Source organism: Eulemur rufifrons, chromosome 7, assembly GCF_041146395.1.
Source record: "Eulemur rufifrons isolate Redbay chromosome 7, OSU_ERuf_1, whole genome shotgun sequence".
NCBI classification, from domain to species: Eukaryota; Metazoa; Chordata; class Mammalia; order Primates; family Lemuridae; genus Eulemur; species Eulemur rufifrons.
This window is the reverse complement of record NC_090989.1, coordinates 114,520,864-114,537,967: the sequence shown is the minus strand read 5'-3', so window position 1 is coordinate 114,537,967 and position 17,104 is coordinate 114,520,864. Positions and strand designations below refer to the sequence as shown.

General features: G+C 34.2%; 1 protein-coding gene across 2 annotated transcripts in view; it reads left to right on the top strand.

The window, feature by feature from the left end:
* The first annotated feature begins 521 nt into the window (after positions 1 to 521).
* PLS1 (plastin 1) overlaps positions 522 to 17,104 on the top strand; it is a 51,686-nt gene continuing 35,103 nt past the window's right edge. Inside the window, exons 1-5 of one of the 2 annotated variants that reach the window (XM_069475381.1) lie at positions 522 to 803; positions 5,948 to 6,053; positions 10,346 to 10,509; positions 12,285 to 12,414; positions 15,720 to 15,852. In XM_069475381.1, coding sequence (XP_069331482.1) covers positions 5,984 to 6,053; positions 10,346 to 10,509; positions 12,285 to 12,414; positions 15,720 to 15,852 — 497 coding nt within the window. In that variant the 5' untranslated portion in view covers positions 522 to 803; positions 5,948 to 5,983. Of the gene's footprint in view, positions 804 to 5,945; positions 6,054 to 10,345; positions 10,510 to 12,284; positions 12,415 to 15,719; positions 15,853 to 17,104 lie in introns of those variants that run through there. The other variant, XM_069475380.1, reaches the window with a different exon arrangement.

The window sequence follows — 17,104 nt, the reverse complement described above, 5'->3', positions numbered from 1 at the left end:
ATTACGCCCTCTGTCCAAAGAGCAGTGCAGGTTGGTATGTAGAGTAGGAGACTAATATTTAACAAAGTAAATCATATCCCAATTCATACTTATATTCAAGAGTTACTAGACATTCTAGTTAACTAGAGAAAACCTAGTAAAAAATTAACAGGTTGATATGGAATATGAATATTTACTTTTTGCAAAATGAAAGATGCAGCTCCCTGTTGTAAAATGTGGTTGAATAAGGAGATTGCTGGAAATATACATAAATGAAAACATTTTCCAGGTTTTCCTTTAAATTAGAAAGAAAACTCTTCAATTAAATAATATTTCTTAGCTATTTACTTTTTTCACATAGTGATTTATTCCAGTGACCTTGTGATCTTTAAACTTGTAATGGAAAGCTCAAAATAGGACGTAGCATAGGAAAAGGAGAGAGTTGCAGTGAGAGATGAGAGAATAATTTAAGAAGAATGGGAGGACAACACAGGACATCAGTAGAACTTCTACTCACCAGAGATACTGAAATACTTTGGAACAATTCTTCAGAGAAATACTATTAAGGCTTTTTCCATAAAAGTCAGATATGAAAGAAATATCACATTTCTTTACATTCTTTAAAGCAACTTTATTTTCACTGTGATGACTCATCCTTCCAAAATACTGTCAAGTCTCGGGCACCTGGAATCTGCCCCTCAGCCTCTGTTTTTCTAGGGTCTTAAGTGAATTAAAAGACTTAGAGGAAGTCTTCTATCCTTGCACATCAGTCCTTAGTGTCGACCTGGGAAATACCCCTTGGCTTAGGCTGCAGGTCCCTTCTGGTAGAGGTTCTGTTACACCTGCTACCTCTGGGGCAGCAGTCTTCCTTGCTGGCATCCACAGATTTCCCTTTCTCCCCACTGGAGTAATTTCTCCCCCTCTTTGCCTTCTTCATCTAGTGGTTTCTCAGAGGTGCCTACCTGCCCATTTCCAGGACAGCCAACCTAAGTAAGCCCTTTCATAGGTTTATGCTTCCTCCCAAAGACTGAGGGAACCACAGATTCCAGGCTAGTTTTGCATTCTGTGCTGCCACACAAGAAATTGTTATTGCCTTAATTGAGGGGGGAAAAGAATAAATGCAACTTAATATTTCAATTAGTTTTTCTGCCACAATAATATTCACTGTTTTAATTGTTCAAAATTGAAGTACTGAAGTACTTAAAAAAAAAAAAAAAAAACTTTCCCAAAGCCTTAGGAAAATTTCTCCTATTCCAAAACATATTCTTGGTCTTTGTTTTTTTTTTTTTTTTATCATTTTTACTGTTTGAGCTTCTGTTATTAGTGGTTTGTAGCTTTGGATTAAGAAGCATCTTTTTTCTCTTTAAGAATAATTTTTTAAATATTATGAGTTGTTAAAAAACTGAAAAATATAGAAATAATATAACATATCCATGTACTTCCCAGATTGAACAGACATTAAAGTTTTACCACAATTGCTTCCACTGTGTCTTTATTTAAAAAGGTAATAGATCCAGCCCTACCATCAAGTCCTTCCCCTTGCTTTACTCTCCATAAACAACCATTATTCTGAATTTGTTGTGTTATTTTCATGTGTTTTTTAAGTTTTACTACATATGTGTGGCATCATAAGCAACATATTTAGTATTTTGTTTTTATAATTTACAATAAATGGTATACTGTATATATCCTTTAGCAGTTTGCTTTTTCCATTTAGTATGCTTTCGAGAAACAGATATGATTCATTAATTTGCTGATTTATAAATATTGATTAAACAGTAATGTAAATATGGTTGGAAGAATTGACCCTTTAAATGTTTATTGGTCATTCATACTTTAGTGTGAAGTAATTATCAATCCTTTCTTTAAAACTACCTATGATGCTTGCAGTAAGAGAGTAGGGATTTTAATTGCTGCTTTCTCAGGCATCCAGGTATGTATGCTTCAATGCCAGGTATTTGGATACTGATTAAGTGACATTTTCTTCGTTTCTAAAATTGCAAAGTGAATTTTAGTAACTGTATTCTAGAGTGTTTCAGAACTGACAAGTGTAATGTGCTTGATAATATGAGTTGATCTAGCTGGAACTTTTCCCCCAACACTTTACAGAAGCTGATTTCTTTTAAAAATGCAAGTTCTTATTTTATAAGTATATAATAGATAGTATAAATTATTTATGACTATTATGTAAATACATATTTATAGGGCTTGATATCAGATGATATTTGGGAGGCCTGCATCCTAGCCTAGAGGCAGGAATGATACATACTTGGGTTCTGTCATAGCTTAGTTGTGAGACTGAGAGAGAAAGTTATTCACTTTGAGACCTTGAGAAAGTTACTCAGTGCCATGAAACATCCCTTTTTCAAATGCCAAAACGGGAACAGGACCTACCTCGTGGAGTAGTGAGGATTAAATGAGAATGCATACAAAGCACTTAGGATAGTATATGGCACATTAATTAAGTGTAAGACTAGGAACAAAAATAAATATTAGGTTGATAGTTATTGGGTCACTGGGCTTTTCTTCTGAAATTTTGCATACTATTTTGAAACTTTAGTTGTTGGATACATTCTCTTCCATAAATTTTTAAAAAGCCTGTCCTGTTTTATTGTAGTAGAAACATTTTTTCATTGAAAAACACCACAGCAAGTAATTTATTTGGAGATCATGTAACTAGGATAGTCTTACACATCAAATCAAACGCCTATGTTTTCTCAGCCAATGGGATATTTTGCTCCCAATAAGTTTATTGTGCATGTAAAAATGCATGTTAAGGTACACCATATGCTGTAGTTTTTGGAGAATCCTAACAGTATCATAATTTTGCAAAAACATAGAAAAATATTGATACAATGTATTTATGCATGATTCTGTACATGTAAAAGAAGCAATATAGTTTTCATTAACCACTCTACTACTAAGTCTTTATGCTTTTGTGAAAAACTATAAATTATTTTACTATTTTAATCATAGTTTTTGCTTTGTAAGAAAATATAGGTGCTCTTATTTATAATTGTCACATATAGGTAGGTATAGGTACTGGATAATCTTATTATCTGTAATCAGTAATGTGTACCTTCAGACCAGTAGTATTTGCTTTATTTTTTTCAGTGTTTTACCACAATTGCCTTTGTTTTTCAGTTTTTTTTTCCTGGTAGGCTTTATGGTCTAAAGAAAATACTAAAAGGGTCTAAAAAATACAAAAAGTATATATTGAAAAGTATATACGCCCTGCCCCAATTCCTCATTTCCCCCAGAGAATCAATTACTGTTAACCATTTTCTTATATGCTTCCAGAAATTTTTTATTAATATAAATATATAATTGATATATCACTCCCCTTCCCCCTGCCATACTTACTTTTTTGCACCTTGCTTTGTTCTTTTAAGAATACAGATGCTCCCCAACTTACTGTGGGGTTATGTCCTGATAAACCCATTGTAAGTTGAAAATATCATGAGTCAAAAATGCATTTAATACACTTAACCTACTGAACATGATAGCTTAGCCTAGCCTACCTTAAATGTGCTCAAAACACATTAACTTAACAGTTGGGCAAAGTCTTCTGGCAACATGGTAAACTGTAGCTTATCGGGTGTTCACTCTCATGATCGTGGGAGCTGTGGCTGCCTGCTGCTGCCCAGCATTGTGAGAGAATATCGTACTGCCTTATGCTGAATGCATATAGCTTTTTCATCATCGTAAGTACAAAAATTGTAAGTCAAACCATCGTAAGTTGGGAACTGCCTGTATAACTTGAAGATCATTCTATATTTTTCTATTTGTTTCTTTTAAGTACCAAAGGACTCAAAGCAACATCTTTATTACATATAAAAACAAAGCTTTAAAAATTAAAAAAAAAAAACCCATAACATTGTGTGGGTAAATTGCTTTTTCGATATGTTTAAATGCTGGTTTTGCCTGATTATGGCAGCATAAAAATATTTTATGTAATTAACAAATGATTTGAATAGGCATGAGCAAAGAATAGAGCTCCAGGTTTATTTTTATCATTTCAAATGCAAGGTCAATATAAGTACTGTTAATTTGCAGCCTTTCTGTAGAGTGCAAATGGTAAAACTGGAGTGCTATTTTTAAAATTTGAGGCAAGGGATAGAAACCATTTTGAGTACAGGAAAGGATATGCAGGATGGCCAAGACCACAGAGATCTAAAGTCAGCCACAATAGAAGTAGCATTTTGCAGACCCAGGGAATTATGCTTAAAAGTCCTAAAAGGATGATTTAATCTCTTTTTAACAAAAGATAAGTATGCCTGTATGTAGTTTTAAATATAGTAAAACCTAAAAGTGAGAATTCTAATGCTCAGATATAAGAAACTGCATCTGGGGAGTAAGATGACTTTTTCCTATTCCACTGACTTGAGCTCTTCAGATTAAAAAAAAAAAGTGTGGAATTAAATAGCGGACAATGGTATATTTAAACAAAAGATTCAACTGTGCATTTAATTAGAACCATACTCCAAAAAATTGAAAGAGAAATATATGATTTGGAAAAACATCAAAAATCATAAACAAATTGGTATAGCAATCATAAATGAGCCATACTCTTAGAGTGCGTCACACAATTTAATATTATTTTAAAATGATCAATGGTGAATTTCAGTGAATAAATTATTTTGAAAATTGTGCTTCCCTAGAAAATTAGGGATGTATTGAACCTCCTATATAAATCTATAAAAGTGTATAAAAAGATTTCCCATTTAGTTTCAATTCCTGTTGTCTTATAAGTACTCATTCATTTTCACTTATTTTCTAAGGCATATATCAACTGTCTGATATAACTAATTGTATATAAGAGGAATACAGCATAATTCATAGTCATCTTTAGCTTTACATTGAATAGTTAAACCACTAAGTCATTTTAAAAATCAGAGTTGCACTGCTATATTTCAGAAGTCTTAAAAATGTAAGTAATTCTACTTGTAAATATTTATTATACAGAAATAAACATGGATACGAACAAAGATTTATCTATAAGGATGTTCATTAAAACATTAATAATGAAATACTGGAAGCAATGCAAACACCCTGAGATAAGTAAGAGATTTACCAAGTTATAATACAGTAATATGTGGCCATTAAATATTGCATTGATGAACAACATGGAAACATAATGACAGTGTGTTAGGACAAGAAAAAAAAAGTACCAAAAGTAACCTAAAAGTACTATAACTAAGATAGAATGGACACTTTGTTCTTCCCTCAAAAAAGGTACACATGTGCTTAGAAAATAAAGGCAACAAAAAGATGCTAGTTGATATTTCCAGACAGTAGGATTATGGGTGATTTTAATTTTCTGTTTAGGGCATTTGTTAATTATTTTCTGTAATGAACACCACCTTCTTACTTACAGCCTAGTTTTACATGATTTTTTTTTTCTTTTTAGTTTGTCTTGCCTACTCAAAATAAGGGCAACACTTAGAGTAAGAAGGGCTCCACAGACCCTCACAGACCTTGCCCAGGGAAGAGGAAGGGATGTGGCAAAGGTTGGATATTGTAAAGCTGAATATAAAACCACAAACTACATCCCACGATGAGCAGACTCTAACTTACTTTACCTTTTTTTGTGGATATTACTCATGTCTTTAAATTTTACTTTCTGACTTCATCATTTACATTTATAAATGCTATACTTTTCTCAAACTTGAATTGCTTATTTTACTGAAATGGATAAAATGTAAATAAAAATTACACAGGCTATTGAGAAATATCTGTGCCCTGTAAAAGTACAAGGTGTGAAAAACAGGTGTTTTCTTCCCCTTACTGAGTCTCAGTTATTGTTTGGCTGGGAGAGAGTGTTACCGGGGAACCTACTCCTATTTGTTCCTTGTCAGCCAGACCTAATGGTTGATTTCTGCTAGAGAATGTACTTCCTCTATACCTTACGTTGCTTAGATAAATGTTTCCAAAGGACTAATGTTTTTTATAATATTGCTTTTTCTAGATATAAAGACCTGAAGGTAGTCCTTCCTGTCCAAAGATGGAAAACAGTACCACTACCATTTCTCGGGAGGAGCTTGAAGAGCTACAAGAAGCATTTAATAAAATAGGTATGCTCAAGAAAAAGTAAATATGACATTACTGTTCTGTTCGATGGCAGACTTTAGAAGGGAACAATACCTTTTATGTCTTCTACCACCGCCCAGTTATTCCCAGATCTGTTCCTTTTTTTCTCATCTAGGCTTTACTGTGTTCTTTCTGAGCGATAAGCTAGGACTGGCTTGAATTTCTAGGTGAATTGGACTTTGAGTTCTTTGATCATTTCTTTGCAGAGAATAATTCAGGTTAATGAATGACAGTGTAACTGAATACACTTAACATGGTATCCTTATTACAGAGAAAAAATACAGAAACACTTCCTTGTGTATACACTGAACTCTGGCCTTCATGTCTTTGTCACTAACAGTAACACTTTCTGACTTCATGCACAATATTTTAAAAATCTTGGTATTGTTTTAAAAGGTCATATGTCTTCCTTCTCTCTCATGCATAATTTAAAAAGTCTTAGTATTGATTTTAAAGGCCATATGTCTTATTTTTCCTCTTTCACTTTTTAAAGCCACTTAGTGTTTTGTCTTTATGACATTATCATTTTGACAGCTTTGTATTTTTCTTCCAAAAAAATTTCCTCATACTCTCTTAAATCTCAATTCTTCTGCATTTTGTTCTTAGGAAATCCATGGTAAACAAAGAGATTATAAACACCATTTTTTTCTTTAGTCTGCAAATGCATGCAAGTGAAAGGTGAACCCAGTGAAAGGTGAGCACAGTGAATAGACACTGGGACAATGACACCACCGTCTCAGTCTCATACTTGTCAGGATCCTTCTCTAGTGCAACAGGGCACTCCATGACAAACAGAGTTATGTGGAAGACCAGGGAGGATATAATGATCACAGTTGGTCTTGTGCTTAGATTTCTCACAAACCCAGGAAATAATAACTAAAATTAATGTACGTAAAATGCAATTCAGGATAAGTTTTAGAGACCAATATGAAGAAAAATTTAAGTTTAAAAAATAAAGTTACCCACCACCCCCCAAAAAACAGTGAAACTCAGCTCATGATTTACAAATCATTGCTATAAAACAGATCTCTGGGCCCTTCCACTTCTCCATGGGAAAGGCATATTTGTCATTAGAGCATTGCATGAATATGGTATGATTTTTCAGAAAATTATTAATCATAAATTTTATAGAGAATTTTATACAGTGCCCAGAATCTTTTCAAGATAAAAATTAGACAATTTTTGAAATGTTCTGCTTATTTTGAGCATTGAAACAGGAAAAGTAATAAAAATGTATCCCCTAGTTTGGTATTTCTGTCACTTTATAGGTGCAGTTTGTTAGCTTGAATAAAATTACTACCAAGATCTTAGTAAAACAAATGAAGTAGTAATCTATTTTCTTTGTTTAGCATACCAACTTTATGACTCATGGACATATAATCTTACAATATTTATTTAATGATATTTTGAATAAACAATTCACTGATGGAACAATTTTGACAGCAAGATAATTTGTTGTGAGGGAAGTGTTAACACGACCAGAATATGTACTTGCTGACTTTATTTAAAAGATAAACTGCTACCTGTGAACTTAGCAAGCCCTCTGCTAATTGATACCAGACCACTTTTCTCAGAAACCTAGAGACATGCTCGTCCAACCTTACTAGATGGGGTATTTTTAGACCACTGTGAGAAGTGGGGAGTTAAAATATTACTCAGTCTTGTTTCTTTTTTTTCTCTTTTTGAAATTGTGGTAAAATATACATAACAAAATTTCCCATTTTAACCATTTTTAGGTGTATAGTGACGTTAAGTACATTCACATTGTTCTGCATCCATTACCACCATCCCTTTCCAGAACTCTTTTCGTCCTCCCAAACTGCAACTTCCTACCCATTAAATAATAATTCTCTATTTTTCCCTCCTCCAGCCCCTGGTAACCACCACTTTACTTTCTGTCTGTATGAATTTCACTAGTCTAGGTACCTCATATAAGTAGAATCATACAATATCTGTCTTTTTATGACTGGCTTATTTCACTTAGTATAATGTCCTCAAAGTTCATCCATGTTGTAGCATGTGTCAGAATTTCCTAACTTTTTAAGGCTGAATAATATATTTGCTTATCCATTCATCCACTGGTGGTCATTTGGGTTGGTTTCACCTTTTTTTTTTTTAAAGAGTTGGGGTCTTGCTCTGTTGCCCAGGCTGGAGTGTGGTGGTGTGATCCTAGCTCACTGCAGTCTCCAACTCTTGGGCTCAAGTGATCCTCCTGCTTTAGCCTTCCAAGTAGCTAAGACTTATAGGTGCATGCCACCGTGCCTGGCTAATTTTTAAATTTTTTGTAGAGATGGAGTCTCACTATGTTGCCCAGGCTGGTCTAGAACTCCTGGCCTCAAGTGATCCCTCCCAAAGTGCTGGGATTGCAGGTGTGAGCTACTGTGCCCCACTGTTTCTAGCTTTTGGCTATTGTAAACAACGCAGCTATGATCTGGGTATACAAATATCTGTTCAATTCTTTGCTTTCAGTTATTTTGAGTGTTTACCCAGAAGTGGAATTGCTCAATTATATGATAATTATATATATAATGTTTGGAGGAACTAGCATACTGTTTGCTCTAGTGGATGCACCATCTTACATTCCCACCAGCAGTGTATAAGGATTCCATTTTCTCCATATCATAACCAACAATTACTTTCTGTTTTTTTGAAAATAGCCATCCTCATGGGTGCACAGTAGTATGTCATGGTTTTGATTTGCATTTTCCCAATGATTAGTCAAGTTGAGCATCTTTATGTGCTTATTGGCCATTTGTATATCTTCTTTGGAGAAATGTCTGTTCAAGCACTTTGCATATTTTTGAATCAGTTTGTTTGCTTTGTTGTTGAGTTGTAAAAAAATCTTTCTTTTCAAACTGTGATCTTTATGGTTATTTAACTTAAGCCTTTATTTCTTCACTTTTAAAATGGAACTAATATTAGTAACTACCTCAATGTTGTTGTAAGGATTTCATGAAATAATGTAAGTCAAGTTTTTAACAAATCACTTGGTACAGTATATGTGCTCATTAAGTGGTTTGTTTCTATTCTTGTCATATTACACCAAAACCTCAGATGTTGTAGGGATGGCGCTAGGATCTTAAGCACCTACCTATGTCTGTCTTCAGAGCCTTAGCTCTTACCTATTCTTGTTAGTTTAGCATGATGGTTAGCACAGAAATATCTTCCTCAATCTTGTTTATATTTAAATATTTCCTACCATAGTGCTGGTACAGAAGTAAGCCAGCCTAGTCTATTTGTAAATTTCAGAATTATGGGAAACAATTCTGTACTGGTGATGTACTAATAATGAGATTTTGCTCTAAATTCAAAGAAAGCAGTATTATTACAATATCAAGCAATTTAGCTGCCTTTTGTGATTATACCAATATTTTGGCTATTGGTGGTTCTAGTTTAGAAGTATTCCATTGTTCTGAACAGTATTAATTCTAAAATTTTCATATGAGTCCAAAGAAAAGTTTCTATCCTTAACATTAATTCAATTATAGTGATGAGAGCTCTTTTATTGAGAAGAAAAAGAAATATAGGAGACAAAGCAACTATTGCCAGATGAGCAAAGAGAACCTATACGAGGTGGATCCAGGCAACAAACAAAACAATACAAAGCTCTGCTGCCAACTCTTGGCAAAAGTATTTTGTGTCACTTTTGTTCTGAGTCAAGAAGTGATATCTAGTCTCTAGGGCAAACCCAGGGAAGGGCATCTCAATGATGACATGAAAACACCTGGAAACCTGTTTCTAAAAGTCCAAATATAGGTGTGAATTTCTTGAACACCTAATCTCAAAATGATATCAAACATGATTCAGCATACATAATGGTATCATAAATATGTAATGAAAAAGCAATGAATTATTGACAAATGAAACAGAACTGCAACCAAGTTAAATGTAGAACAAAAATTCCTATGTGTATTTTGCATGATGCATATATTTTATATGGAATGTGGGGCCAGCAGGTTCATTTTGTATATTTCATCAAGAAGTTAAAGTCTGGGTGGGTGTTCCTTTTTGTATATTGCTGATATATATACATATCACTTAAAATACATATGGTGGCCCTATGTCTATGGAGATAAACTCCATTTAAAAATGAGTTTTTAAATAAAGCATACAGCACACCCTGTACAGTTCAGGTGCAGGAAGAAAGGTTACTGCCACTTGTGAAACGAACATGAAAGGTTCTGCATGCCTGTGAATCCCCCAAATGGCCTTCTGACTACATATCTTCAGCAAAGAGTACAAATGATATTTGATAGCTCATAATGTATCTTTACAGATATTGACAACAGTGGGTATGTTAGTGACTATGAACTTCAAGACCTGTTTAAGGAAGCAAGCCTTCCTCTGCCTGGCTACAAGGTGCGCGAGATTGTGGAGAAAATTCTCGCAGTTGCCGACAACAACAAAGATGGCAAAATCAGTTTTGAAGAGTTTGTGTCAGTAAGTAATCTAATCCTCTCCTGGCTACTGATCGTTTTGTTTCAAGCAGAATTTTAATTAATGTCATTGCTAGCTTTGGTTAGATCCAGCTGTAGAGGCCACAAAAAGCATTGCTTTAAAATGATGATGATTATAATAATAATTATTATTTGTGGAATAATTTCCACAAATTATTCATAAAAAAGGAATAAAAATCATTCTCAAATTGTTGGAATGGAAGTCAGGTGCAGATAATAGTAATTCATTCTCTAGAATAACGACAGTTGAATTCGGTGCTTATTGACCAGTCATATAATTCAATCTATGAAATAATGTGGTTTTGCATTGTTTATTCATTAAGCAAATATTTTAGCTTTTCTCTTCCCAGAAACTTTGCTAGGCACTGTGAATGATGTGATGAGCAAAAAAAGACATAGTCCTTGCTTTCATGTAGTTAACATGTGGTGGGGAAGACTGAATCACACAAATGGATAAAAGATAACAACTATGATAATTGCTATGACATAGTGGTATAGATCCCATGAGAGTTTGTATTGATAGTAGAAGGACTTGAACTTGGAGGATAGGTTGGAGAAACCAGGGGCTCGGGAAAGGTGTCCTTGAACCTATGAAGACTGAGCTGATTCTGAAGAAAGATGTTAAATGATAAAAGTGGGTGGGGGGAAAATGAATAATATGGGAGGCAGGTAGATGTAACAGTATCTGTAGAGGCCCCATGGCTTTAGAAATGATGGATACTCTCAAGCAATTTTAAAAAGGGTTAGTGTGGCTGGAGCTGAGATGATAAGGGTAAGGAATGTTACTGGAGAAGTAAGTCAGAATCAGGTCACGTAGGGCCTTGTAGAATTTTTGTTTTTATTCTAAGAGCAATAGGAAGCCAATGAAGTGGGAGGAGTAGAGTGTGAAGTGACATGATTGGATTTACATAAAAAAAAAAACAAATCACTGGTGGCTCACGCCTGTAATCCTAGCACTTTGGGAGGCCGAGGCGGGAGGATCGCTCGAGGTCAGGAGTTTGAGACCAGCCTGAGCAAGACCGAGACCCCGTTTCTACTAAAAACAGAAAGAAATTATCTGGACAACTAAAAATATATATGTAAAAAATTAGTCGGGCATGATGGCACATGCCTGTAGTCCCAGCTATTCAGGAGGCTGAGGCAGAAGGATTGCTTGAGCCCAGGAGTTTGAGGTTGCTGTGAGCTAGGCTGATGCCAAGGCACTCTAGCCAGGGCAACAGAGTGAGACTCTTGTCTCAAAAAAACAAATCACTTTGGCTGCTGCATGGAGAACTGATTGTATTTAGTTTTGCCAATCTCTGGAGAGTACATTGAGAGAGTGATTGGGAGAGGGAGTTTCTGTAAGCCTATGTTATTTCCTATAAGAGCTGACTTATTTAACATGTATGCATTTGAGACTTTTAGGCAGGAAAATACCTTCATTAAGGCATTCTTTTATCTTTATCGTGTAGTTAATGATTTCTTAGGTTTTCAGTAAAAAAGATTATGGCAAGTCAAGAATAATAACTTCAGTGTGTTCAATTTAAGCTTAGTTACAACAAAATTTGTTCCAGTGGTTGGGGTGCAAATATTTGTTCACCTTGTTATTGGCAAAATGATGAGAGGTATCTGTGTATATAAGCAATATGTGCAGGAATACCTGATTGGTATTTATTTTTGTATCATTTCAAATAAATAAGTCTAAATAAATATCCTTCATGTCGCCAGGTTTTAATGATTATCTGATCAAGTCTCAGTTTTACTTATGTTCCATTCCAGCTAATGCAAGAGTTAAAAAGCAAAGATATCAGCAAAACATTCCGAAAAATAATCAACAAGAGGGAAGGGATTACTGCTATTGGAGGAACTTCATCTATTTCCAGTGAGGGCACACAGCATTCTTATTCAGGTAACTGGCCACTCCAAATTTGATCTTTTAGTCATTGATTCATTCAGTAAGTGACATATTTCATCAAATCTAAGATGCTATTCATTGTGATTCATACAATTATTTTATGTATCATTGAGGGGAAAAAATACTGCAGACTAAATTATAACATGCCATTAAATTTGAAATGCCTCTGTTTCAGAAAAGTCTAAATAAAAAAATCCTAGAATTGTTGAACTTAATGAATTCCTACTAAGTGTCAAGCTCAGTCTACATTGAAAAGATTAAACACAACAAAATAGAAGCTGTTTATATTTAAGCATCGGATGTGTTTAATAATGACTTTTGAATGGCTTTTTTGGTGACTTTACTTTTAGACCTCATTTAGAAATGGTAGAGAGGCTTATTATTATATAAGGATTTTTGTCTTCCATTTTCCAAGAGCCGAAATATGTGATTCATCTTTTATCAATTAGCCAAATGACTAGAGAGCACAGCACTTGATTTGTTTGAATCTGATAAAACCACTGGATTGTTGCCCAGTAGGAAATCCAGAGTCACGTTAACTCTTAGGATGATGTGTCTTGCTCCATGCTAAGCTTCCTTTTCAGGGTCAAGATGTGGAAGAACCTTTGGCCATGTTCCGTTTATTTATATGAACATAATTAGAACTATGCTTTTTGACTTTTTGGCAGAATTGCCTCTAAATTTTTTTTCTCTTTCTTCCTTTGAGATCTGAATCTGTTAATTATCCTCTTGATTCTCTTTATTCATATTTGGATTTTCCTTTATCGATACACACAAGTTTCTCCCATCTGTTATAATTTTTTTCTAACCTTTCCCACTAAGGAAGCAGTGGTAGAGGCAGTGGCGTGTAACTGCTACCTCCACTTTTTGAAAGGTATTCACCCCTTAATTCAATTTCTGCCTGAAAATTCTACTGAAATGGCTTTTTTAAAAAAAAAACAAAAAACAAAAAAATTAAGGTATAATATACATTCAGCAAAGTGTATATAGCTCAATGAATTTTTACTGTGTATACATTCATGTACCTGTCAACCAGGTAAAGATAGAGAATACTTCCATCACCCTGAGCAGCTCCCTCATGCCGTTACCAGTAACGGGTCCTCCCGAGAAGTAACCACTTTTCTGATGTTCATCACCATAGATTTTTGTTTACTTGTTTATTGAAATATAAGATAGGCTTAATAAAGTACATAAAGTATACTATTCCTAAGTATACGGCTGGATGTTTTTTTTTTTTTTACCTATGAATACATTCATGTAAATATTATCTAGAAGAAGATGTAGAATATTTAATGGCTTTTTTAAAAATAGCAGCCTTATTGAGATATAGTTGACATAGCATGAAATTCACCCTTTTAAAGCATACAATTCAGTAGGTTTCTGTATATTCAGAGTTGTGCAGTTGTCATCAGTATTTAATCTCAGAGCACTTTCATTATGCCAAAGAGAAACTCCATACTCATTAGCATTCATTCCCCATTTCCCCCTTCCCAAAGCCTCTGCAACCATCCATCTACTTTCTATTTCTATAGATTTGTATATTCTGGAAATTCATATAAGTGGAATCATCTTTTAGTGGCGTTTCATTTGACAAGCTTCCTCAATGGCATAATTTTAAGGTTCATCCATGTTGTAGCATATATTGGACTTATTTTCTTTTTATTGCTGAATATTCCATTCTATGGGTAATACTAAATTTTGTTTATCCTTTCATCAATTGATGGACATTTGGTTTGTTTCCACTTGTTGGGTATCTGAACACCCATGAACACATTTTTTGTGTGGACATAGGCTTTGAATTCTCTTACATATTTACCTAGGAGTGGAATTGCTGGATCTTTTGATAACTCTCTGTTTAACATTTTAAAGAATTGCCAAACTGTTTTCCAAAGTGGCTGCACCATTTTACATTCTCATCAGCAATGTATGAGGATTCCAGTTTCTTCACATCTTGCTAATACTTGGTTTTGTCCATTTTTTAAATTACAGCCATCTTAGTGGTTGTGATGTGGTATCTCATTTCTGGTTCCCATACCTGGAACATCCATCCTTCCCCTGATCATCTTTACCTATTGAAAACCTATCTTTCATATAGTACCTCCTCCATAAAGCCTTTTCTTGGTCACTTTAACTAGAAGTGATTCTTTCTTTAAATTCTTAAAACATTGCGTATATATCTCTAGTGGTATGCTGTATTTCCCTTATGTTGCATTTCTTTGCATATTTGTTTTATAATTACACTAAAAAAATTCCTTGATGGCAGGTACAGTATCTTAGTGATCTTTAAATCTCTGCATTCTAAGTCTCTCTAAGGAGACATGTATGGTGTGGCAAGAACATAAGAAGGCAGATTATGATATGTACAAAGAAGAAATATTAGTAAATGTTTGTGTCTTTATGGACTCTGTGTGTGTATATGTGTGATGGATTAAATTTTGGAGGTACCTGCCAAATTTTCCCTCAGAAAAATTACCTATTTCTAGGACCTGGGGCAATAATGGGGAAGGCCAGCTCATATATACCCTCTGATGGGAATGTGGATTATTTAGTTTGAGGACTTAGATTGTTAAATTATTTTTATATTTGTGAAACAATAATAAAGTTGTAGAACATTTTTACTCCTTCTTATTTGCCTCACTGCATAGCCCAATGACATTTTCTGCCTAAAGATCAATGTACCCATACTAGAAGCCATATGTTGAGAAGTTGATTATGATGGCCAAGAGTAGTTCTGGTATCTAAATTTGTGTCAGTTTTTTGATACCAAAAATTCTACAGAAACGGAGCTGTTTTATTCATTTTAATAACTCTTGACTGAATTTAGTATTTCTGTTGTAGGCTGAAAGTCATAGCTCTCTAAATCTTTTTTGAGGGGTGAAATTTATTGCCATGGATATTTGTTTCTTGTATTTTTTTCATTATTTAAATGTATATATGTTTATTTATTTTATCTCTGATGGTCTCCTTCTGATTCATTAAATTTCAGAAGCACTGGGTGTGGGGGTATAGCTCAGTGGTAGTGCATTTGACTGCAGAAGCAATAAATATTTGGAAAGATCTTCGAATCAAACCAAATATTTATTGTGTTTCTTTAAAATATATACCTTACTCTCCCCTAATATGGTGAGATGAAGAAGTGGAATGAATTCACCTTTCTTCTTTTCTTAAACCCTATAGTGTTTTAGTAGAGTTTTAATAATAGTCATTTATTATCTTTGACCAGAAATTAAGAAGTATGTCTTTGTATTGTGATAGAGTTTGTCAAATGAGATTTGCCTATCAAGATTTTCTTTTTTCAGAGGAAGAAAAAGTGGCTTTTGTTAACTGGATAAACAAAGCCCTAGAGAATGACCCTGACTGTAAGCATCTTCTACCCATGAATCCCAACGATGGCAGTCTTTTCAAGTCACTTGCAGATGGCATCCTTCTTTGGTGAGTTGAGCATCTGGTTCAGGGCGTTATGTTCTTTTTTATATATGTATATTTATTTAATTATTTTTAATTAATTAATTTTGAGACAGGGTCTCATTCTGTTGCCCAGGCTAGAGTGCAGTGGTGTCATAATAGCTCACTGCAACCTCAAACTCCTGGGCCCAAGTGATCATTCCACCTTACCTCCCCAAGTAGCTGGGACTACAGGCACACGTCACCATGCCTGGCTAATATTTCTATTTTTTTGTAGAGATGGGGTCTTGCTATCTTGCTCAGGCTGATCTTGAACTCCTGGTCTCAAGCAATCCTCCTGCCTCTACCTCCCAAAGTGGTAGGATTGCAGGTGTGAGCCACTGTGCCTGGCGAGGGAGCTATATTCTTTCTGTCCCAATTGATGAGCATTCCATGAAAACTATTATTCAGTGAATCTGTTATCTTTTGGAATTAGTAGCTACTTAGGTCTTGAAGGATTTATACTGCATAGAAAATTAAGTACTACTATATATGTGTTGCAAAATTTTCTTTCAAATACAATCCCTTATTTTTCTGGTGCCTTTTACATCTATTACCATAATAATGCCAGGAAGCTTTTGAGTTATTCCTCTGATACATTTTAAAATGTTGACAGGTTTTCTTTTTTTACTTCCCAGGGAGGGAATGTTGATTATTGACTGGAATAGAAACATGAGGAAATGCAAATGGAAGACATACCTTATTTGTACCCAAATGAAAAGAACGTTTTAATTCAGCCTTGTGTTATCCTTAGTTCTTTGTAGTCATTTCTGCTCAGTAGATTATAAACTCTCTCAGAGAATGTCTTTGTTGTGTGTACTATAGTCCCAGTATACTTCTTTATACAAAGCAGGTGTCTTTTTTCTTTAAGTTTATAAAAATATAGAAAACTTGCAAAGGAGAAAATAACCATCACAAATATTGTTACCCCCCATAATTAATTACTAACATTCTGGAACATTTCCTTCATTCTGGAACATTTCTGTGTTTTTACTTAAAAAGGAAAATAAAACCTACCCACAAGTACATGATATCAGTTTTTAGGACATTATGTGTAAAATATACTTTGACCTCCATCTACAATTCTGAATCTTTTTCTCTGACCTTCAGAGAAATTCTTAATATAAATCAAATGGGTATTTTCCTATTTTTGTTCTAAAAGATAAACTCTATTCTAAAATATAGAGACAAAATTTATTTTTCTTTTAAAATGTCTGAATTACATCTTACATGAAATCTC